Raw genomic sequence first — 25,543 nt, 5'->3', positions numbered from 1 at the left:
AATGGAGAGAATTTCATATAGAGTCAGATTTGCCAACTGAAGGGCCCATTGCCAAACATCTTTGTCAGGCGCCGACCGGATAATAGCATCCCGTACCATGGAATCGGCATCGGATTCTTTGTGAACGTCAGTAACAAATTGACACTTTCGACTGAGGCCGTGAAGTTCAGCAGCCCAAGCACGACAGAAGTGATGTGGCTGTTTGTGACAACGATAAAAGGCAACACGAGAGGCTACCACATGTTTTTGCTTTTGAAAATAGACAGACAGAAGTGAGCACATTTCAGCAAAGGACAAAGATGCAGGATCCTTCAAAGGAGCCAATTGTGACAACAACCGATACATTTGAGGTGAAATCCAGGAAAGGAACAGAGACTTACATGGTTGTTCGTCCATGACATGAAATGCCAAGAAGTGCTGTCGAAGACGTTTTTCATAATCAGACCAGTTTTCCGCCGTCTTGTCAAAAGGAGGAAAAGGAGGTATAGCCAATGACGAGAAACGCTCCACATTTGACGCCGTGATGAAATCGGGAATTGCCGCTGTTAGAAGCATTTGCTGTTCAAGGAGATTTTGCAATAGTTGCTCGAAAGTAGCCATGGAAACCTGTGGCTCAACGGTGAAAAGGAAAAATCCACTACCTCATCGCCAATTGTTATAAGGTCAAGTTTAACACATATATTTCAGAATGACACAACACATACAAGTCACAGAGTAAGTTGACAAGCAAGACATGTGCACACGTTAGCATTCGAATGAGCACTGAGTCCCACTCTAGCGGCCGCTGCCCGGCTGGCCACTTAGGTGGTGCAGCTGCTGCATGGCTAGCACACACCGCCGCATGTAGAGGATGTGCGTAATTGCGCGGCGGCGCTTTGAATGATCGGTGAGTCACAACAGATGCATCAATCACTTATGTGCCAGTAATGACAGATAATGACAAATGGCTGGTTTCCTAGGCCCAATATTTTTCAATGTGGCTGGTCTCCAACGTGTTCAGTTTGCTGTGCTTTTTTGTTGATTTTGCAAGAGTGATCTGACTTTTTTTATATACTATGGGGTATCAGTACTGTCTCTTACTAATTTACTTGCTATAAATCTCTCAATTACCATTGATACTGTTTCCTTTCAATCAACACACATTTAGTCTACGCTGACATAGTTAGTTTGGAATGAATGGAAATTCTCTCATAGAAAGGTACCATCACATTTTCACCTGCTTTTTTAAGTAGATATATTTTACATTTATTTTTGACTGGCTTAGCACCTGCTGCTTCGCTCACATAGACTGTAGAGCCTGCAAAGATTTTTTTTAATTTTTATTTCATCTAATTTTTATGATGTTCACAAATTGCAACACCTAAGCATTTCGCGCAAATTAAATCCATATAAGATGGTCTTTTCTGAATGTACTTGTGATCAAAAAGTAGTTCTGTTAGCTGGAGTCCGACATTTTTTTTAATCATGCCTTTCGCATTCTTGAGGAGATATTTCCATAGAAACTTCCATCTTGTAACAAATATTTCTTTATATACCGGTATAACTAAGAACTGAAATACCAAATTTCATAAATTTAGCTTTAAAGTTTTTTTTAATACAATGAAATATTTTCTTAAGAATTTGCATCCCATATTGCACCACCTTAGGATTGAATTTCCAGAAACACCAAAACACATATTTCTTTATTTCTAACAAAGAAGTTAAATACCATCTGGCATAGATGTAGCTTTAAAAATCCTTTAGTAGTTCTTTCATAATTATTTTCAAAAAAACTTTCGCCTACTATTTTACCCCCTTAGTGATGCTGAAACATGTATTTTTTTATTTATTTCTGACTGAGAAACCAAATACCAGTTTTCATAGGTCTAATTTCAAAATTGCCTTACTAGTGACATTTTTCAAATAAATAAATAAATAAAAATAAAAAAAAAAAATTCATCTCTTATTTCACCCCCTTAGGAGTGGAATTTCGTACAATCCCTTCTTAAACAATATGTGAACCACACTCTCTCCTAACCTCAATTTTCTATCCTTAGCAGTCTGGGCTGGGAAATGATGAGTCAGTGAATCAGTCTGACCCTATTCTGCCCCCTTAGGAGTTGAATTTTCAAAAACAATGAAAGATGTATTTTTTCATCTCCAACCGAGAAACCAAGCACTAATTTTCAAAGATTTAGCTTGAAAAAGGCTTTCGTAATGAAATAGTCTCCTAAAACATTTCATTCCCTATTTTACCCCCTTTGAGGTTGAATTTCCAAAAACAGTGACATGCATCCGTTTTATTTCTAACAGAGAAGCCACAGACAGATTTTTATAGTTTTGCTTCAAAAATATTTGCACAATGAGATATTCCCATAAAAACTTTCTTCTCCCATTTCACCATCAAAGGGGTTGAATTTCCAAAAAACAGTGACACACATTTTTTTTTTATTTATGAGGAGCAAAATTTAAATTTTCACAGATTTAGCTTTAAAATACTTTCATAATAAAATATTGTTATAAAAAATCTGAGGCCTTATTTCACCCCCTTAGGGGTTCAGTTTCCAAAAACACTGAAACACATACTTCTTTATTTGTAACCGAGAAGTCAAATACCACTGTTTGTACATGTAGCTTTAGTGCTTCTTTAATAAATATATATTTTCAAAAGAAGCTTTCACCCACTATTTCACCCCCACAGGGTCAAAGTTCCAAAAATGCTGAAACATGCATTTCTTTATTTCTGACTATGAAACCAAATACCAGTTTTACTATATCTAGCTTCAAAATTACCGTAATAGCAACATTTTTCAAGAAAACCTTTCATACCCTATTTCACCCTCTTAGGAATGGAATTTCGAAAAACTGCTTCTTAAACAGTGCCTACTGTATAAAACCCACACCTCCAAATAACAAGATTCTATCCTTACTGGTTTGGGCTGGGCGATAATGAATTAGTCAGTCAGTCAGGACATTGCCTTTCATATATAGGAATGAGTTTGGATGTTGTAGTACTTAGTTTCATTACAGTGACTTTGTGGTCACTAACCCCGGTATCCATCATAATGTTTCCTTGTTGCTCAGGGTTATTTGTTGCTAATCAAGTGTGTTTTCACAACCATTTACACTTTGAGTGGGCTCCTGAACTAACTACTCAACATAATTTTTGGATAAAGCATGTAGTACAGTTTCAGAATATACAAAATTTGTGTTTCAGCATATTATAGTTTTAAAGCAAATTGCAAAAATGATAAATAATACAAGAGCATTCTTACCAATTCAGTGTAATTAATGCAGTCTTGAGTCGCATGTTTGGCGTCCTGCACAGAGCCATAACACCTGGAGTCTCATGTAAACGCTTCTCTTCACTAAGTGAACGTTTTAAAGTCATGCGTTGCTAGTGAACAAAGAAAACTTTATTAACATTTCTTTACATTAACTGATTTATTTTAAGGCACTAGAATATGATGTAAGACTATGAGGAGTCTATATGAGCACATCACTATAATGCATGGTTCAAATTTTCACAACTACTTTAGGTTGTACAAGAAGATCCTAAGGAAATTGATTTGTAAAACTCAGCAACTTCACAATAACAGATATATAAGTGAATGCAACAATAAATTTATGGCAATGCAGGACACTGTCAAGGGAACACCGAAAACCAGTAATAACCTGAAGCAAGGAATGTATATGAGCGGTGTTCAATAAGTAATGTAACACATTTTTTACTTGGAAAATTTCAGTTGATAAAAGGTGAAATTTGTTGTGGGACATCATGGAATATTCCTGCTTCAGCACCTATAACTGTAACAGAGGTGTGTTCCAAGCAGAGAGCTGTCACTGAGTTTCTTTTGCAGAATATCAGAGAGTCATGGATATTCATAGCTGCTTGAAGACTGGGGCAGAGACATTGCAGTGAACAAAATCACAGAAGGTTCCTGGGGGCATCTGCCATGATGATAAGGTCTCGCAAATGTGTCCAATGTCCCGTGTGCCGCCTGGCCACACACACAGAAATGACTTCAGCATGTCTGTTGACACAAAAATGCAAATGAACTTCTGTTTCTACATGACAATGCGAGGCCTCACACTAGTCTGTGCACCTGAGCAGAGATCACAACAGTTAATTGGACTGTCCTTCCTCATCCCGATACAGCCTGGATCTCGCTCCTTCTGACTTCCATCAGTTGGGCCCAATGAACGATGCACTCTGTGGGAAGCAGTATGTAAATGATGGGGAGGTTACTGATGCAACAAAACGTTGGCTCCTACATTGACCAGTAGAGTGGCACCACACAGTCATACAGACTCTCCCAGTATGCTGGCAAAAGGCTGTCGTTGCATTGCGTTAAATGGAGATTATGTTGAAAAACAGGGTTTTGTAGCCAGAAGAGTGAGGAGTAATACAGTGTATTGGAATCCTGAATAAAATCGACTTGCTTTCAGGAAAAAATTGTTGCATTACTTACTGGAAGCCCATTGTATATATGCTACAGTAGTAATCTAGTTACAGGCACAAGAGAAATATGTGATACATTTATTCTACACTTCACCAGCAGTGCTAATAGCCTATCATCTGTGTGTACATTCCATTCTAAAGCTTTCATAATGAAAAGTACAACAATGGTAACATCACTATTTTAACACTTGCGTTCAAACATTAAGTTCCGAAAATTATGAGATTGATGAAGCAGACATGCTTCTAGCACTGATAGATTACAATAAAAGTTGACATTCAAAGTATTAAAACACTATGTGACATTATCAACTGTTCTATGTGTATTGGAATTTTTCCTGCAGCTCTCAAGTGGACTTAGACGGTTCCACTATTCAGGAAAGGCAATAGGCACCACATTAATTACTTTAACTGCAACCTATTAAACTTCCTTAGAATATTTGAAAAGTTCACCAACATGCATCTAATGATTTTTCTTGAAACAAACTTATTATCGGAACACCAGTTTGGCTTTTGGAAAAACAGATCAATGAATGATGCAATTTTCATCGTCACAGACTACATTATACAAGTGTGTTTAATGAGAAATACTATCTCCTGCGCCCTTTACAGACATCACAGAAGTAGTTGATCTTTTAAACCACTCCCAGCTGTTAGATAAGCTGGAAACTTATGAAATTAGAGGTGTCTGGAATGAGTGGTTCCACTTGTATCTTTCAAACAAGAAACAGCTGGTTGAGCTTACAACTTAACAAAGAAGAAAGTCCATTCAAGGCTTCAGCCTAGGGCCTTTCCTCATATGCTATACATGAATGACTTAGAAAAATTTGCCATCTGCAGTTCCTACCATTTTTCTGACAACATAAACCAGATCTTCTGGAATGCCTCACTGGAATGTGTGAGGACTGCAATAATTGATATCAGTTACTTCATTACTGGCTATTTAACAACAAACTACTGCTAAATAAGAGCAAACGGCCTCCACGGCCTTCTAGGCCATCACAGAACAGTGGAATCCACGCAGAGCTCTTGTCTTTTCATAATCAAGTAATAGAACAAATAAATGAAATAGATTTTCTTGGACTATGGATAGACAATTCTCTACAGTGTAATCTGCACAAAAATGCACTACTTAAAAGAGTGTGCAGCTTTTGATATGTTGCAAGGGTATTCCAATAAAGCTGTGACTTCGTTATGTATAGATCATTTTATTTTGTTCTAGTGCATTCAGTTGTATCTTACAATATACCTTATGGGGCATATTAGATTAAATGTATACCCAAGAATTTCTATGGTGCAGAAAAGAATCTTAAAGATAACAGGAAAGAACCATGTCACACTACTACAAGAGCAATATTCAAGGCACTAATTTATTTATTTTATTTATTTTGCATATGGAAATACAGCGACAATATTTTATATAAGTACAACAATATGTAAACGAAATGTATAAAACAAAACAATGTGTAACTTCCAAAACAATGTGTAAATAGTACATGTGTAAAAAAACAAGCAATAGCACAAAAGGATAAAGTACAAACACTCAAGACAAAATAACTACACGTTAAAAGCTTGGCAAGCCTGTCTAGAAACTCAGTCATATATTTAAAGCTCAATATCTAGATTGCACAGCCAATCCAAAGCAGAGGGTTTCACATATATGACCTCAGAGACAGGTCCGGCGTATCTTCTTAAGGGGCATTCCTCAATAATATGGCAGATGTTCTGTTCTGGTGCTCCACAGTCACAGGCTGGTGAGTCGCATAGACCCCACTTGTACTTACATGCATTGCATCTTGCATGGCCCATTCTGATACAGTTTAATTTAGTCCAGGTACATCTCTTCAGGTCAAAGCCTGGTAATTTCAGAGTAGGATCTTGGATACCTTGTTTATTAATTACAGAATCATTCCAAAAGTGCCGCCATTGCTCCTTGATGTCAGGTTCATGTTCTTGTGTATTAACCCATATAGGCTTCCATGACTTCAAGCAGGTCAGTGGTATTTGGTTCAAAATATCGTGGATTGGTAGATTCTGCAGGTAATCTGAGTCATGAATTTTTGACCACTCTCTTGCTGCTGCTTCTTGCCTTCACAATTATGGAGGTTGGATATTGCTTAGAGTATGCAGCTAAGGGACTGGGGTGGATTTAATAGTACCCGTTATTATCCTCATACACTCATTCAACTGGACGTCGATTTTCTTAGTATGAGTGCTCGAATGCCAGACAGTGGAGCAATATTCGGCAACAGGATATACCAGGGCTATTGTGGCAGTACGTAAGGTGGATGCTTGAGCTCCCCAAGTCGAGCCAGCCAATTTTCTCAGCATGTTGTTGCGACTCTTTAGCTTTTGTCTTACGTTTTCTAGATGTTTTTTGTAAGTCAGCGAGCGGTCTAGTGTTATGCCAAGGTATTTGGGGTTGAAGTTGTGTTTGACTCTTTGTTCACAGAAGTTCACATTCAGTTCCTGGTGGTCCAATTTATTGTTCAAGTGGAAAGCACACACCTCAGTCTTGGTTGGATTAGGGCCGAGTCACCATTTTTTATAATAGGAATTCAAGAACTCCAGATCTTCTGTGAGTACGTTCGCTCCTTCCCCAAGTGTTTTAGTTTGTACAACTAGTGCCAAATCATTGGCGTAGAAAAATTTCCTGCTGACTGTAATTGGCAAGTCACTAATATACAAATTAAAAAGGGTTGGAGCCAACGCAGATCCTTGAGAGAGGCCTCTTTTTTTTTTTTTTTTTTTTTTTAATACGATCTGCTGGTGTTGTGGCCGATGCTCACTTTGAAAGACCTGTTTGTCAGCATGTTGTTCATTAAGGTTGCCAGTTTTAAATTAGTTATGTGTCTCAAGAAACTTAAGCATAAGACCCTGGAGCCACACATTGTTGTATGCCGACGACAGATCAACAAAAGCTACACTTGACTTCATCCTGTTCTGGAATCCACTTTCTATATATGATGTTAGGGCTAAAACTTGTTCGCCACAGCTGCGCTTGTTTCTGAAACCTGCCTGATATGGAGGGGTTATTCCATCCACGATGTCCTGTGTTCTATTAAGTATTAAGCATTCCAACAACTTAAAGCATACACTCAAGAGGGTGATGGGACGGTAGCTGGTTGGATCTTTGGGTAGCTTTCCAGGTTTAAGGATTGCTGGTGTGTGGGTTATTTTAAATTGTGGTGGGGCTGTTCCAGTGTTTAAAATGTTGGTGTAAAAGTTTCTTAGCCACGCTTTTCCATTAGGTCAGAGGTGTTTTATAAATTCTGGGAATATACCATCCAATCCCGCTGCTTTGTGTATTTTTAAGGTCTTTATCACACCCTTGATTTCCTCTTCGCTAAATGGTGACGAAAGCGATGTATTGTCATTCAGAGTTTTATCAAGTTCTTGTAGTTCTTCTTTAGTTTCTGCTTCAGTTGTTGGATCAAGAGGGGTTTTCTCAGAACGCACCTTTATGTGCAATGCCATCTCCGATGGTTTTATTTTAGGTTCCTGGTGGCGTGCTGAAGAGGAGTTACCAAGTTTCCTCAATAATGACCAGGCTTTTCTGCTGGAATGTGTAAAATTCACCTGGGACGTGAATTCCTGCCACTTGTGTTTACTGTGTGTGTTTAGTCCCTCTAATATTTGTCCACCGATTTCAGGGTTTCCTGTTTCTTGGTATTTATCATAAAGTTTGTTAATATTATTGTCTGAGCTAGGAATATACTGTTGTCTAACTCCGCGTGGTATATTCCTTTTGGCTGCAGCGATGATGACTCCAGTGAATCGTTTATAGTTTTCTTGCTTTGGAGTAATCAAGTGCCAAATTTTGATCAACTTCCTGAGCATTTGCCCAATTGGCTTTCTTAAAGTTCCATCGCGGTTTATTGATAGATTTTACTACTGTGATTTGGAGGCCTATGTTAAGTATGGTGGGACAATGTTGGTTCTTTGGAAAGTGTTTCAGGACTCTTTTTGTATGGTATGGTTGGACTCTATTCTGATCAGTGGACACAATGCAGAGATCAAGATTGGTATCTGTTTGCCATCTGGCTAACTGGAATGTCTTAGGGTCCTTGGCATCATATATCACGAACATGTCTTGTGCTTCAATCCACTCAGACAGAGTTTCTCCATTTTCGTCGACGTTGCCAAGGCCCCAGAGAGTGTGGCGGCTATTAAAATCCCCCACATACACGCAGGGGTTGGGCAGTACTGGTAAAGCTGGTGTTGGCCATTTACTTTGTGGGGGCTTATAAACAGCTGCTATGGCCATTCCATTAAGTTCAATAGCAATTATTTCTATGTCATTAATTTCTTGGCATATCACTTCTTTGTATCCAGCAATGTTGTTACCAAGATACAGAGCGGATCCATGGATGTGCAATGGCAGTGCTGCGACCATCCTGTAGCCTGGGATGGTGCATGCTGTTATGCGCTCCTGCACTTGATGAGTTTCTTGGAGTGCTATGATGTCAGTTTTATGATCGTTAGCCAGCTTGCTTATGTAGTCACATTTATCCCTTGTCAAGCCTTCTACATTAATTTGCAGAACATGGATGATGGGTCCAACATCTTTAGTCTGTTGGCTCTCAGAAGAGCCTTTCTCAATGATAGCATTCTTCTTTTTCTTGTTTTGTCGCTGTGTGTGGCCATGAGAGGTCTATGATCTAGTTCGGCCACCATTTGTGTAGACTTTCTGCCGTCCTGCTATCGCAGTCCGTTGCCCGGAGTGCACCATCTTGGAGGTGGTCTACATGTCCCAAGGCACTAATTATTTTACTTGTTCCATTTATTTAATTCTTGAGACAGACACTTTCATAAAAAAATAATCTGCTTTTCTTCCAACTGAAAATGATGTTCATTACCATCACACTAGAAGCCACAACAACACCCTTCTAACAATTCATAGGCTTAATAAAGTTCACACTAGTTTGAGACACACTGCCTGACAATAAAAGTGAGGCATACAGAAGACATGGTCTGATGTTAATGGAATTTCATACATGTACATACCATCAGTGGGTATGTAAATAATTAGATTTGAAAGTCTCTGTGACAGATTGAGTGGCCACCAGGGTGCATGTGTGTTGTTTCTGTTTAGTGTTGTTACCAGGCTTAGTAGGGTATAAGGGATATGAACAGCATCAGATGTTGAGTGATCACTGTGAAGGACATGAGATGGCATGTACTCATGTGGCAGTGTTAATAGTGTACAACATAGTTTGAAAGGGGCCTCACTGTGGATCTCCATTTGGCCAGCTGGTTAAATCATGCCTGCCATTTGTGGGGGATTCAGAAGTGAAAGCAGCCTGATGTTGAGCACACATGTCATCAAGGTTTCTGTTGACTATGTCTGACTACAAGGGAGTATCACTGATTCATGCACCAAGCACATTGTAACTCTCTGCATCTGTGTCTGCCATCCCAAAACTAGTAATGGACTACCTTTAACATTCCATGTCATTCCGTGCCATTGGCCAAGGACTAGCCATTGCCAGACTTGGGAATTACAATCCCATGCATAGGCTGCCACTAACACCACAAGAGAAACAGCAGTGTTTGGAGTGCTGCCATGACCAGAAAGCAACAATCACTGCTGACTGACAGCTTTGGATTGTATTCAGCAATAAATTGTGGTTCCACACTACCCTAGATGTCCATTGATGGTGAGTAAGGCAGCAACCTAGGAAGAGGAAGGGAGGGGAAGAAAATCAATGTGCACTCCGTGTGCATACTGGGGGGAGTAATTACAGATGTGGAAAGGGTCCTTCCGGATGCCATGAAGGGTACAGGGTGCACCCACCTGCAGGTGGTCGCTCATGTTGGCACCAATAATGTATGTCGCTATGGATTGGAGGAAATCCTCTCTGGCTTCTGGCGGCTATCTGATTTGGTGAAGACTGCCAATCTCACTAGCAGGATGAAAGCAAAGCTCACCATCTGCAGCATCGTCGACAGGACTGACTGCAGACCTTTGGTACAGAGCTGAGTGGAGAGTCTGAATCAGAGGCTGAGATGGTTCTGCGTCTGTGTAGGCTGCAGATTCCTCGACTTGCGCAATAGGGTGGTGGGGTTTTGGGTTCTGCTGGATAGGTCAGGAGTCCATTACACACAGCAGGCGGCTACATGGGTAGCAGGGGTTGCGTGCTGGACTGGGTGGTTTTTTTAGGTTAGGTGGCCTCGGGCAAGTACAGAAAGGGAAACAGTCTCAAAGGGTGCGGGGAAAAGTCAGGACATGCAGGGACCAAGCAGCAGTCGGTATTGTAATTGTAAACTGCCGAAGCTGCGCTGGTAAAGTACCGGAACTTCAAGCACTGATAGAAAGCACCAAAGCTGAAATCGTTATAGGTACGGAAAGCTGGCTGAAGGCAGAGATAAATTCTGCCGAAATTCTTACAAAGGCACAGGTGGTGTTTAGAAAGGATAGATTGCATGCAACCAGTGGTGGCGTGTTTGTCGCTGTTAGTATTAGTTTATCCTGTAGTGAAATAGAAGTGGATAGTTCCTGTGAATTATTATGGGTGGAGGTTCTACTCAACAACCGAGCTAGGTTAATAATTGGCTCCTTTTACCGACCTCCCGACTCAGCAGCATTAGTGGCAGAACAACTGAGAGAAAATTTGGAATACATTTCACATAAATTTTCTCAGCATGTCATAGTCTTAGGTGGAGATTTCAATTTACCAGATATAGACTGGGACACTCAGATGTTTAGGGCGGGTGGTAGGGACAGAGCATCGAGTGAATTATACTGAGTGCACTATCCGAAAATTACCTCAAGCAATTAAACAGAGAACTGACTCGTGGAGATAACATCTTGGACCTACTGATAACAAACAGACCCGAACATTTCGACTCTGTATGTACAGAACAGGGAATCAGTGATCATAAGGCCGTTGCAGCATCCCTGAATATGGAAGTTAATAGGAATATAAAAAAAGGGAGGAAGGTTTATCTGTTTAGCAAGAGTAATAGAAGGCAGATTTCAGACTACCTAACAGATCAAAACGAAAATTTCTGTTCCAACACTGACAATGTTGAATGTTTATGGAAAAAGTTCAAGGCAATTGTAAAGTGCATTTTAGACAGGTACGTGCTGAGTAAAACTGTGAGGTATACTTGAAAAAAGAGACAGCATTGGTCGTATATTTTTTACTATTGCAAAATCGATTTTCTGTCACTGAGTGACCATCTTCAGTGCTATATTGTATAACTTAAATTGGGATGCACTGTTGTCACTAAGCATACGGCAATCACATAGACTATGTGATTGCCGTAAGCTTAGTGACAACAGTGCATCCCAATTTAAGTTATACAATTGTATATTGTATAACTTAAATTGGGATGCACTGTTGTCACTAAGCATACGGCAATCACATAGACTATGTGATTGCCGTAAGCTTAGTGACAACAGTGCATCCCAATTTAAGTTATACAATATAGCACTGAAGATGGTCACTCAGTGACAGAAAATCGATTTTGCAATAGTAAAAAATATACGACCAATGCTGTCTCTTTTTTCAAGTATACCTGTTACCTGGTCGTAGTGCACAAGTCAACATGGAGTCGCCAATCAATAAAACTGTGAGGGATGGGAAAAACCCACCGTGGTTCAACAACAAAGTTAGGGAAGTACTGTGAAAGCAAAGTGAGCTTCATTGCAAATTTAAATGCAGCCAAAACCTCTCAGACAAACAGAAGCTAAACGATGTCAAAGTTAGCATAAGGATGGCTATGCATGAAGTGTTCAGTAAATTAATGTAAAATCTATGTACCAACTTGACAGAAAATCCTAGGAAGTTCTGGTCTTACATTAAATCAGTAAGTGAATCGAAAGAGCATATCCATATGCTCTGGGATGATAATGGCATTGAAACAGAGGATGACATGCATAAAGCTGAAATACTAAGCACCTTTTTCCAAAGCTGTTTCACAGAGGAAGACCGCACTGCAGTTCCTTCTCTAAATCCTCCACGAATGGAAAAATGGCTGACATCAAAATAAGTGTCCAAGGAATAGAAAAGCAACTGAACAGAGGGAAGTCCACTGGACCTGACGGGATACCAATTCAATTCTACACAGAGTACGCGAAAGAACTTGTCCCCCTTTTAACAGCCGTGTACCGCAAGTCTCTAGAGGTACGGAAGGTTCCAAATGATTCGAAAAGAGCACAGGTAGTTCCAGTTTTCAAGAAGGGTCATCGAGCAGATGTGCAAAACTATAGGCCTATATCTCTGACATCAATCTGTTGTAGAATTTTAGAACATGTTTTTTGCTTGCGTATAAAGTCATTTCTGGAAACCCAGAATCTACTCTGTAGGAATCAACATGGATTCCGGAAACAGCGATCGTGTGAGACCCAACTAGCTTTATTTGTTCATGAGATCCAGAAATATTAGATACAGGCTCCCAGGTAGATGCCATTTTCCTTGACTTCCGGAAGGTGTTCGATACAGTTCCACACTGTCGCCTGATAAACAAAGTAAGAGCTTACGGAATATCAGACCAGCTGTGTGGCTTTATTGACGAGTTTTTAGCAAACAGAACACAGCATGTTGTTCTCAATGGAGAGACATCTACAGACATTAAAGTAACCTCTGGCATGCCACAGGGGAGTGTTACGGGACCACTGCTTTTCACAATATATATAAATGACCTGGTAGATAGTGTCGGAATTTCCATGCGGCTTTTCACGGATGATGCTGTAGTATACAGAGAAGTTCCAGCATTAGAAAATTGCAGCAAAATGCAGGAAGATCTGCAGCGGATAGGCACTTGGTGCAGGGAGTGGCAACTGACCCTTAACATAGACAAATGTAATGTATTGTGAGTACATAGGAAGAAGGATTCTTTATTGTATGATTATATGATAGTGGAACAAACACTGATAGCAATTACTTCTGTAAAATATGTGGGAGTATGCGTATGGAATGATCTGAAGTGGAGTGATCATATAAAATTAATTGTTGGTAAGGCGGGTGCCAGGTTGAGATTCATTGGGAGAGTCCTTAGAAAATGTAGTCCACCAACAAAGGAGGTGGCTTACAAAACACTCGTTCAACCTATACTTGATTATTGCTCATCAGTGTGGGATCCGTACCAGGTCGGGTTGACAGAGGATATAGAGAAGATCCAAAGAAGAGCGGCGTGTTTCGTCACAGGGTTATTTGGTAAGCGTGATAGCGTTACGGAGATGTTTAGCAAACTCAAGTGGCAGACTGTGCAAGAGAGGCACTGCATCGCGGTGTAGTTTGCTGTCCAGGTTTCTAGAGGATGTGTTTCTGGATGAGGTATAGAATATATTGCTTCCCCCTACTTATACCTCCCGAGGAGATCACGAATGTAAAATTAGAGACATTCGAGCATGCACGGAGGCTTTCCAGCAGTCATTCTTCCCGCGAACCATACGCGACTGGAACAGGAAAGGGAGGTAATGACAGTGGCACGTAAAGTGCCCTGTGCCACACAACGTTGGGTGGTTTGCAGAGTATAAATGTAGATGTAGATGTAGATGTAGATGAAGAGGTCTTGGTCTTCCAATGTTCTGGTAAGTCACAGTTTGGGGAGCCATTGTATATGACTTCTAGTCATGGCTAGTAGTGACTGAGACAACTGTGACAGTAGATTGGTACATCAGGGACATCCTGTGTCCTCATGTGTTACCTCTCATGAGATAGTATCTCGGTGTCATTTTTCAACAGAGCAATGCTTGTCCAAATGTAGCATACATCTGTATGAACTTTTTGCATGAAGCTGAGGTAATCCTGTAGCCAATAAGATTCCCACGTCTGTTCCTGATAGAACATGTATGAGAGCAACTTGTACATCAACTGCATCCCAGAGCCAATATTCAAGAAACTGAGGAACAGTTACAACTGTTGTAGGCCAGCTTGCCTCCATAGAGGCTACAACTGCATTATGAGACCCTTCTCAACCGAATCACTGCATGTGTCCAGGTCAGGCAGGGTGCAATGTCATACTGATATGTGAGCTTGTACAGACAAGTTCTTTGTAAATTTGGTTTGATATTGTAACCACTGAAATAACATCATGTAGCCTCTCAAAGCCTGAAGCTTCATTTCATTTCATCCACCTGTGTGCTTCACTTCCTTTTGCCAATCAGTATATGTGAGGAGATTGCTTTATTATAAATTACCAACTTCTATAAAAAATAAAAATGGCTTCTTTGGGAAGAATGCCACAAAATTACCCCTTCAACATAGTTCTGACTCTATGAATGACTACAAGAAGACCAATTTACATTAACATGCCACTTTCAATCTGTATACATCATATAGTATCTATTTATTTTTATGCTACTTCAGTCAAAGTAATATGTATTTAGTTATTTTCATATATTATAGTAAACCAGAATGAAAAATCCTCCTAGAGTAACACAAAAAGTGCTGAGTTCAGGATGTAAAAGAAGGAAACTAGCTTTTCAATGAATTTGGCAGCTCCAAAGACATTTAAATCAAAACATCTTGACATTGTTCGCGTATTTTTACTTGTTAGTATTACTACCCATGTTACATAATATAATGCGTCATGTCAAGTAAAGTAACATGATAGATAATGTCATGTCGTATAACATGACACACGCCATCATGACATCCAGCATGACATTTGTCATGTCATGCAACATAACATTAAAGTTTAGGATGCATGCATGCCCACTCTGGGATGCTTCCCATTATAGATGCATTTCCACTCTCAGATATTTCCTGTTGTAGATGTATCCCACTCTATAGAAGCACGTAAATTTTTGTCTGTTTTTTCCTACACCCCTCACCATATATGTAACAGGGGGTGGGTTTGGAGGAGAAATAGTCCCTAGGGGAAAAAAATCAACCCCCTCCCCCACCCAGAAATCAAAAAATTGTTTTAGCATCCACCCAGGAACAAATCCAAAACCCAGAAATTTTATCCCCACCAGAAAAACTTTTTTAGCTATTACATGTATGCTCTTCAAGAATATGATATCATAATTGTTTGATATGACTGGTGCATCCTCTGGATTTTGGACACAGTCTCATGGACTTTTGTGTACGCATTGCAAGCTGCAGGTGTGCCAACACCTTGCAGCTAAGAGAGCTGGGTTCATTCATAAAAAAGCATGATTATGTCAAAATGTTTTGATTTAAATACCTTTGAAGTTGTCAGATAAATCAGTAAGCTAGTTTACCTTCTTTTACATCCCTAACTCTGCCCAGGAATACTCATCTTTTTTTTTGCTATGATAGGAACATTTTTCATTCTGGTTCCCAACTTTTACTCTACCATAATTTTGACACCAGACTGCCACAGTTTGGCAACTGATGTAGATTTTTGTTGACTCGGGCAGTGAATGATCCAGTACAGGGTTTTTTATTGTCTTTTGAACCATGTTGCTTGAGTTGGGTTTCATTATTCTGGCGTCTCTACAGTTACCCGCATAGTATGATAGAATCTGTCCAGTATAGTCTACTGTATCCTCGGAGCACGGAAGTCTCACCACCACGGCAATGTCACATGCATGCATGAGGTTTTTTGTTTTATTTTTCAAATTTTTTATGTTTTACCAATTAATTTTAATTATTTTGTTATTTTCTTTTATATTTTTTAATTTTTAAAAATTGTGTTTAACTTTTTTATTGTTTCTGTTTTATAATTTTTTCTTTCGTAGTTGCACATATTTTGTTCACATACTGGGACTGTAAACCTAAACACATGAAAAATCATAAATACATAATACAGTGCAAAAAATAACAGCAAACAAAACCACAATACCAAACAAAATATTAAATATTGTGTGAATTTTATGATAATAATGTATGTAATTAGTTTATACTACATAGGTAAACCTTCAAAATGACCTTATTACATAGAAAAACTTACTTAAAAGCTTAGTACATCACAAGCTGAATGATTTGCATAACAAATAATAAAAAGCATACCTCTTGTTATTATCTCTTATCTTAAACTTCCTGCCATTAATTATTTAAAGTATGCAATAATAGAAATTGACAATTAAGATACTTCTGCAAGAAAAACTCGTGAATAATTTTGGTGCAAAATTTTGAGCAACCAATCATAATTAAGTACATGTACAATTGGCTGAAATAAGCAAAAAATTGTGAAACAATGTATAATGATGAAATACTGTCACCTTTTCAGTCCTGTATGAAAATTGACAAACTTAAGCTTGTTTTGTCTGAGAATAAATTTTCTGCAAGATAGCGTAACAGTTTTTTAAGAAAATGCAGTAAGACATGTTCTGTTGGTTAGAAATAAGGTGACCTTTTTCTTTACAATTATTTTTGTAGTAATTTTTGGATTTTTTAAATTTTTTATGTCATCATCAATCAAGTTTGAAATGTTTCATCAAACAGTATGACATTTTGTGCAGGCTGGTCATAATTCTGATTTCATTAATGCACATCCAAACATTTTTGAGTGGTTTCAAGCCACTGGTGAATAGCATATTTAATATATAAATAATGAAACAATCGTCAACCATTTTTAAATTATATCCAGATGCAGCACTTAAACTACAAACACATTTCTATGAAACACAGTTTCCTGTGCAAGTGTGTGGTTTTCTGCACATAGAACCCAAACATTGAAAGACTTTTTACAACTACTTCTTATAATTACCATAAGAGTATATTTTTTATTATCATCTGCATCACTTTAAAACTCTCAGCATATGCGATTCATGTAAAACTGAACTTTCTGTGCACTTTACGTGCAACTTTACACCACTATATCATGGCAATGGATAAAGCTTTTACAGAGCAACAGGACAACCGTTAATTAAATGTATTTATCTACTTAGTTACAAAATTCAAACCAATTTGTTCAAGTCTGAGACACAGAAGTGGCGCGCTTCAGAAACGTTCCAGGAAAAGGTGTTTTTGGCACACAAAATGCAAACAGTTAAAACTTATCTTAGACCAAGGTCTGATACAGTGGACCACAGTTGAACCATAAGTCTCACTCGAGTCTGAAGTTGTTTAAGGGTGACTGTTTTTGCACATAAAATCCGAACTTTGTATGTACAGATGGTGCAATGAGCTGAGCATTAATTTCTGTCCAGTTAAAATCTTTTGCAAAAGGAATTATCAATTTGAACAGTTTTCTTGGGTGCCACCTCCGGTTTGTTGTTCAAACCTTGCTTAATGTACTGTAACAAGCTATGGTGAGAGATGTTCGAATGGCTATTCAAGTGGCTAATAGTCTGGGTTAAACCAAAGTATTTTTAACCCATGTTCCTAGCTCAAACATGAACCATGTGCCAAGATCCCCACAAAATGAGATTAGGTGCATGACACTTTAATACATATTTGTTACAGCACTTCCACACCATGACAACAGAGAGAGTAAAAACATATATTCAGTTGTTTAGTATGTAGTCTGCTCATATATATACATATGTGTTGACAAGGCAAATCAGATGTTAAGATCATAGTTTATGTAATTACTTCATTAAGTGCTACACTGTAATGAATTTAAAATTTTAATACAATTTACTGAACTAATAAACAATAATTTATTCATTACATGGAACATAAGAAATCTGAGATTAACATCTGAAACTAAATAAAGCCAGATAGTTTGTCCACAGGATCTCTGGGAGGATTTTATTGAATTTTAAGATTTTCACAGACGTATTTTCACAAACATATTTTCTATTCCATCAATTTTTGTAGTTTTAAGTTCTTCATTACTTTGTAATCTCAATAGTATGATCATTAATTTACAATATAAAGTATCAGTTTTCAATTTGATGTTGTGTAGCATTTGTCTTTGCAATGACATTACAAATCATGACCAAATCACTGTGTTTTCAAGATAATTATGATAACCTTATCATAATACCATAGTATTTGACAATTCATTTGTAAATGGCAATTGTTTATTTGCCATTCCTAGTGCTCTTCACCTGTGCCCTAACAGCTATGCGGTTCTGTGTACATGCACCTGATTAACATTCATTATTGGGGTTGTTTCAAATCGTAATAGTGTTATTACTTTTCTGTCGAGAAAAATATTAAATTATGAGACTGAATTTATTTATTTTATTTATTTATTTATTTATTTCTTGTTCCGTAGATCCAGTTAGTGAGTCTATCACAAGGATATGGAACGTGTCAAATTGTACAGGTTTCAATTTAAACTTACAATAAATACAAGGGCAATTCAATGGCAAATTGTACATAGTTTAAGTAAGACATACTATAAATACAGTAACAGATACAATGTCAGCTAGATAACATAACTACCATTTGACAGAAAAAGGAGTTTCAAATAAAGGTTAAAGATAAGAGCACAAAGTTAAATCAGATATTAGGCCTACAAGGGTAAATACATGTACAGCCAATCTGTTTTTACAAAAAGTGTGCTAATGCCCAAATGCACAATAAAATCAATTGAACTACTTCTAGACACAATAAGTTTAGTGATGGTATACATTTTCTTTCAGGTATTCATCCACAGTAAAATAAGATTTCTCTGTCAGGTAATCTTTGAGAACTTGTTTAAATTTTGGCAGTTCTGTATGAACACATTTGATATGTAGTGGTAGAGCATTGAACAGCTTAAAGCTGGAGTAGTAAACTCCTTTTTGTACCAGAGTGAGACGTTTCATTTCTAAATGTAGATTGTTTTTGTTTCTGGTGTTATAACCATGGAATTTACTGTTGTCTTGGTAGATGAAATAATTTTTGCACACAAAGGTCAGCAAGGAAAAAATATACTGTGAGGCAGTTGTTAGGACACCTATCTTCCGAAACAAGTGCCTGCAAGAGTGTCTTTGATGGACCCCACACATTATTCTGATTGCTTTTTTTTGGATGGTGAAAACTTTTTTTGCAAGTGGTTGGTTCCCCCAGAATATGATAGCATATGACATCAATGAGTGGAAGTAGCCAAAGTGGGCAACCTTAATAGTGTCAACTTCAGCCACTGAAGAAATTACCCGTAATGCAAATGTTGCCGAGCTAAGTTTTTTACATAGATGAAGAATGTGAACTGACCAATTACATTTACTGTCTATGTAAGCACCCAGGAATTTTGTGTCTTCAACTTTTTGTATTGGTTGATCTCTACATTTTATGTCAATTTCATCGGGATTACTTTGTGATGTATGGAACCTCATATAATGAGTTTTATCTGCATTGAGTGAGAGACCATTTGAGGAGAACCAATTTAAGATGTCATTAAAAACAGTATTTGTAGTTTTTTCAAGATCATGATCAATCAAATCGTCAATTAGAATTGTGGTATCATCGGCAAACAGGGTAAATTTGCTGTTTGTCTCAGAACAAAGAGGAAGATCATTAATAAAGATGAGGAAAAGCAGTGGGCCCAAAACGGAGCCTTGAGGCACACCACACGTTATCGTGCCCCATTCAGACGAGGCAAGTTCTCCAGAAGAGCCATTTAGCATTACAGTCTGCTTCCGATCCTGTAGATATGATTGTAGCCACAAGCCAACAGTACCACCTAAACCATAGTATTCTGCCTTTTTCCAAAGAATTTGGTGGTTTACACAGTCAAAGGCTTTCGTAAGATCACAAAAAATACCCACTGGAGACATTTTTTTGTTAATGGCTTCCAAAACTTGGTTGCTGAAAGAGAATATTGCCTGTTCAGTACAAAGACCGGCATGAAAACCAAACTGATTTTTGCTTAAGATACTGTGGAAGTTGAGATGGTCTACAATCCTCCTGTGCATGAGTTTTTCTAGAATTTTCGAGAAGGTAGTTAATAGGGATATTGGGCAATAGTTTGTAACAATGCTTTTATCCCCTTTTTTAAAGAGAGGAATCACTACAGCCAACTTAAGTCTGTCAGGGACAATCCCATCTTGTAGGAATGCATTGTATATGTTGCATAAGATGGGACTAACAAATTTATAACAGTGTTTCAGTATTTTACTAGAAATATTGTCCACACCAGCAGAATTTTTATTTTTTAATGATCTAATTACTCTTATGACTTCGCTTACAGTAACTGGAGATAAGGATAACTGTGGGATTCTGTTGCTAATAGCTTTCTGTAGGAGGGACAATGATTCTTCCATGGAACCATTACAGCCTGTCTTCTCTGCTGCTCTCAAAAAGTGGTTATTAAATATTTCTGCAACCAACTCAGGTTTCTTTATGATACTGTCCCCTGTTTTAATCTCTACCTGAGACATGTTCCCTGTTGTCCTGCCAGTTTCCCTCTTTATTACACTCCATATAGTTTTAATTTTTTTTCTGAGCTTTCAATTTCTGATTTTATGCACATACTTTTAGATTTATTTATAACCTTCTTGAGAATGCTACAGTAAAGTTTGTAGTGTTGTCGTTTCTTTGGATCATTACAAGTCCTGAGAGAGCTGTATAACATCCTCTTTGTTCTACAAGATCTAATGCTTGCCTCCCTCCTCCCTTTCATCTTTCTGTTTTATCTATCCTTGTCCTCGCTATAGGCAGGTCTCTCTCAAAGTGGGGTCTGAATGACCTGCACTTTTTTTTTAACTTCCCACTTATCCCTCTCCACTCCCCAATGAAGCAACTGTTACCTCTAAAAGTTAGGTAGTGTATGGCATTTACTTTTATGTGTCTATCAACAGAACTATATATTTATACCTAAAAACAAAGATGATGTAACTTACCAAACAAAAGTGTTGGTATGTTGATAGACACACAAACAAACACAAACACACACACACAAAATTCAAGCTTTCGCAACCCACTGTTGCTTCATCAGGAAAGAGGGAAGGAGAGGGAAAGACGAAAGGATGTGGGTTTTAAGGGAGAGGGTAAGGAGTCATTCCAATCCTGAAAGCGGAAAGACTTACCTTAGGGGGAAAAAAGGACAGGTATACACTCTCACACACAAACACACACACACACATATCCATCCGCACATATACAGGGGCAGATGTGGACTCTGACCACAATCTATTGGTTATGACCTGTAGATTAAAACTGAAGAAACTGCAAAAAGGTGGGAATTTAAGGAGATGGGACCTGTATAAACTAAAAGAACCAGAGGTTGTACAGAGATTCAGGGAGAGCATAAGGGAGCAATTGACAGGAATGGGGGAAATAAATACAGTAGAAGAAGAATGGGTAGCTTTGAGGGATGAAGTAGTGAAGGCAGCAGAGGATCAAGTAGGTAAAAAGACGAGGGCTAGTAGAAATCCTTGGGTAACAGAAGAAATATTGAATTTAATTGATGAAAGGAGAAAATATAAAAATGCAGTAAGTGAAACAGGCAAAAAGGAATACAAACGTCTCAAAAATGAGATCGACAGGAAGTGCAAAATGGCTAAGCAGGGATGGCTAGAGGACAAATGTAAGGATGTAGAGGCCTATCTCACTAGGGGTAAGATAGATACTGCCTACAGGAAAATTAAAGAGACCTTTGGAGTTAAGAGAACAACTTGTATGAATATCAAGAGCTCAGATGGAAACCCAGTTCTAAGCAAAGAAGGGAAAGCAGAAAGGTGGAAGGAGTATATAGAGGGTCTATACAAGGGCGATGTACTTGAGGACAATATTATGGAAATGGAAGAGGATGTAGATGAAGATGAAATGGGAGATATGATACTGCGTGAAGAGTTTGACAGAGCACTGAAAGACCTGAGTCGAAACAAGGCCCCCGGAGTAGACAATATTCCATTGGAACTACTGACGGCCGTGGGAGAGCCAGTCCTGACAAAACTCTACCATCTGGTGAGCAAGATGTATGAAACAGGCGAAATACCCTCAGACTTCAAGAAGAATATAATAATTCCAATCCCAAAGAAAGCAGGTGTTGACAGATGTGAAAATTACCGAACTATCAGCTTAATAAGTCACAGCTGCAAAATACTAACACGAATTCTTTACAGACGAATGGAAAAACTAGAAGAAGCCAACCTCGGGGAAGATCAGTTTGGATTCCGTAGAAATACTGGAACACGTGAGGCAATACTGACCTTACGACTTATCTTAGAAGAAAGATTAAGGAAAGGCAAACCTACGTTTCTAGCATTTGTAGACTTAGAGAAAGCTTTTGACAATGTTGACTGGAATACTCTCTTTCACATTCTAAAGGTGGCAGGGGTAAAATACAGGGAGCGAAAGGCTATTTACAATTTGTACAGAAACCAGATGGCAGTTATAAGAGTCGAGGGACATGAAAGGGAAGCAGTGGTTGGGAAGGGAGTAAGACAGGGTTGTAGCCTCTCCCCGATGTTGTTCAATCTGTATATTGAGCAAGCAGTAAAGGAAACAAAAGAAAAATTCGGAGTAGGTATTAAAATTCATGGAGAAGAAATGAAAATTTTGAGGTTCGCCGATGACATTGTAATTCTGTCAGAGATAGCAAAGGACTTGCAAGAGCAGTTGAATGGAATGGACAGTGTCTTGAAAGGAGGATATAAGATGAACATCAACAAAAGCAAAACAAGGATAATGGAATGTAGTCTAATTAAGTCGGGTGATGCTGAGGGAATTAGATTAGGAAATGAGGCACTTAAAGTAGTAAAAGAGTTTTGCTATTTGGGGAGCAAAATAACTGATGATGGTCGAAGTAGAGAGGATATAAATTGTAGGCTGGCAATGGCAAGGAAAGCGTTTCTGAAGAAGAGGAATTTGTTAACATCCAGTATTGATTTAAGTGTCAGGAAGTCATTTCTGAAAGTATTCGTACGGAGTGTAGCCATGTATGGAAGTGAAACATGGACGATAAATAGTTTGGACAAGAAGAGAATAGAAGCTTTCGAAATGTGGTGCTACAGAAGAATGCTGAAGATTAGATGGGTAGATTACATAACTAATGAGGAAGTATTGAATAGGATTGGGGAGAAGAGAAGTTTGTGGCACAACTTGACCAGAAGAAGGGATCGGTTGGTAGGACATGTTCTGAGGCATCAAGGGATTACCAATTTAGTATTGGAGGGCAGCATGGAGGGTAAAAATCGTAGAGGGAGACCAAGAGATGAATACACTAAGCAGATTCAGAAGGATGTAGGTTGCAGTAGGTACTGGGAGATGAAAAAGCTTGCACAGGATAGAGTAGCATGGAGAGCTGCATCAAACCAGTCTCAGGACTGAAGACCACAACAAAAACAACAACATATACAGACACAAGCAGACATTTGTAAAGGCAATGAGTTTGGGCAGAGATGTCAGTCGAGGCGGAAGTACAGAGGCAAAGATGTTGTTGAATGACAGGGGAGGTATGAGTGGCGGCAACTTGAAATTAGTGGAGGTTGAGGCCTGGCGGGTAATGAGAAGAGAGGATATACTGAAGGGCAAGTTCCCATCTCTGGAGTTCTGACAGGTTGGTGCTAGTGGGAAGTATCCAGATAACCCGGACGGTGTAACACTGTGCCAAGATGTGCTGGCCATGAACCATGGCATGTTTAGCCACAGGGTGATCCTCATTACCAACAAACACTATCTGCCTGTGTCTATTCATGCGAATGGACAGTTTGTTGCTGGTCATTCCCACATAGAAAGCTTCACAGTGTAGGCAGGTCAGTTGGTAAATCACGTGTGTGCTTTCACACGTGGCTCTGCCTTTGATCGTGTACACCTTCCGCATTACAGGACTGGAGTAGGTGGTGGTGGGAGGGTGCATGGGACAGGTTTTACACCGGGGGCGGTTACAAGGGTAGGAGCCAGAGGGTAGGGAAGGTGGTTTGGGGATTTCATAGGGATGAACTATGAGGTTACGAAGGTTAGGTGGATGGCGAAAAGACACTCTTGGTGGAATGGGGACGATTTCATGAAGGATGGATCTCATTTCAGGGCAGGATTTGAGGAAGTCGTATTCCTGCTGGAGAGCCACATTCAGAGTCTGATCCAGTCCCGGAAAGTATCCTGTCACAAGTGGGGCACTTTTGGGGTTCTTCTGTGGGAGGTTCTGGGTTTGAGGGGATGAGGAAGTGGCTCTGGTTATTTGCTTCTGTACCAGGTCTGGGGGGGGGGGGGGGGGGGTATTTGCGGGATGCAAAAGCTGGTTTCAGGTTGTTGGTGTAATGGTTCAGGGTTTCCGGACTGGAGCAGATTCGTTTGCCACGAAGACCTAGGCTGTAGGGAAGGGACCATTTGATATGGAATGGGTGGCAGCTCTCATAATGGAGGTACTGTTGCTTGTTGGTGGGTTTGATGTGGACGGATGTGTGAAGCTGACCATTGGACAGATGGAGGCCAATGTCAAGGAAAGTGGCATGGGATTTGGAGCAGGACCAGGTGAATCTGATGGAACCAAAGGAGTTGAGGCTGGAGAGGAAATTCTGGAGTTCTTCTTCACTGTGAGTCCAGATCATGAAGATATCATCAATAAATCTGTACCAAAATTTGGGTTGGCAGGCCTGGGTAATCAAGAAGGCTTCCTCTAAGCGACCCATAAATAGGTTGGCGTACGAGGGGGCCATCTTGGTACCCATGGCTGCTCCCTTTAATTGTTGGTATGTCTGGCCTTTGAAAGTGAAGAAGTTGTGAGTCAGGACGAAGCTGGTTAAGGTACCGTATTTACTCGAATCTAAGCCGCACTTTTTTTCCGGTTTTTGTAGTCCAAAAAACCGCCTGCGGCTTAGAATCGAGTGCAAAGTAAGCGGAAGTTCTGAAAAATGTTGGTAGGTGCCGCCACAACTAACTTCTGTCGTCGAATATATGTAGCGCTACGCAGGCATGCTTCGCAGGCACAAAGACGAATACTGGCACCGAAACCTCTGCATCAGTAAATAAATAAAAAAAAGGAGGAAGACGAGCTTTTTTTTCTCCGCCCTGAGTTTCGACCACTGCATTTTCATACATTATCCAACAAAGTAAATACAAATTCCGTATCGTTCCTCTTCGAACGTAGCAGCATTTCAATGTACTACAAAAATCCGACTGGCAAGACTGTTTGGGATATTTGTCAATAAGGCCAACTCTGCTTTCTGAATTTTTTCCCAACTGTGAGAAGAAATGGTTGCTAATAGGAACTTTTATGAATTGTGAATCACATGCAGTATTCTCTTCACCATAAGAATAATACGAATATAAACATTTTGCCATGTATTCTTTCGTGTTTGCTGCTATCTCATTTAAATCCTGTCCGCCTAAAAAACTACGAAACTAGAGTGAGACAACAGCAGAC

At 39.1% G+C, this 25,543-nt stretch overlaps 1 protein-coding gene across 3 annotated transcripts in view; it reads right to left on the bottom strand.

Moving 5' to 3' along the window:
- LOC124797905 (carcinine transporter) overlaps nucleotides 1-25,543 on the bottom strand; it is a 421,456-nt gene that overhangs the window by 140,868 nt on the left and 255,045 nt on the right. For all 3 annotated transcript variants that reach the window (XM_047261024.1, XM_047261025.1, XM_047261026.1), the window contains one exon: nucleotides 3,255-3,376. In XM_047261024.1, the coding sequence (XP_047116980.1) occupies nucleotides 3,255-3,376 (122 nt within the window). The remainder of the gene's footprint in view (nucleotides 1-3,254; nucleotides 3,377-25,543) is intronic.

The sequence above is a fragment of the Schistocerca piceifrons genome, chromosome 5 (assembly GCF_021461385.2).
Source record: "Schistocerca piceifrons isolate TAMUIC-IGC-003096 chromosome 5, iqSchPice1.1, whole genome shotgun sequence".
Taxonomy (NCBI): Eukaryota; Metazoa; Arthropoda; class Insecta; order Orthoptera; family Acrididae; genus Schistocerca; species Schistocerca piceifrons.
The sequence above is the reverse complement of the archived record's forward strand: the minus strand, read 5'-3'. Positions and strand labels throughout refer to the sequence as shown.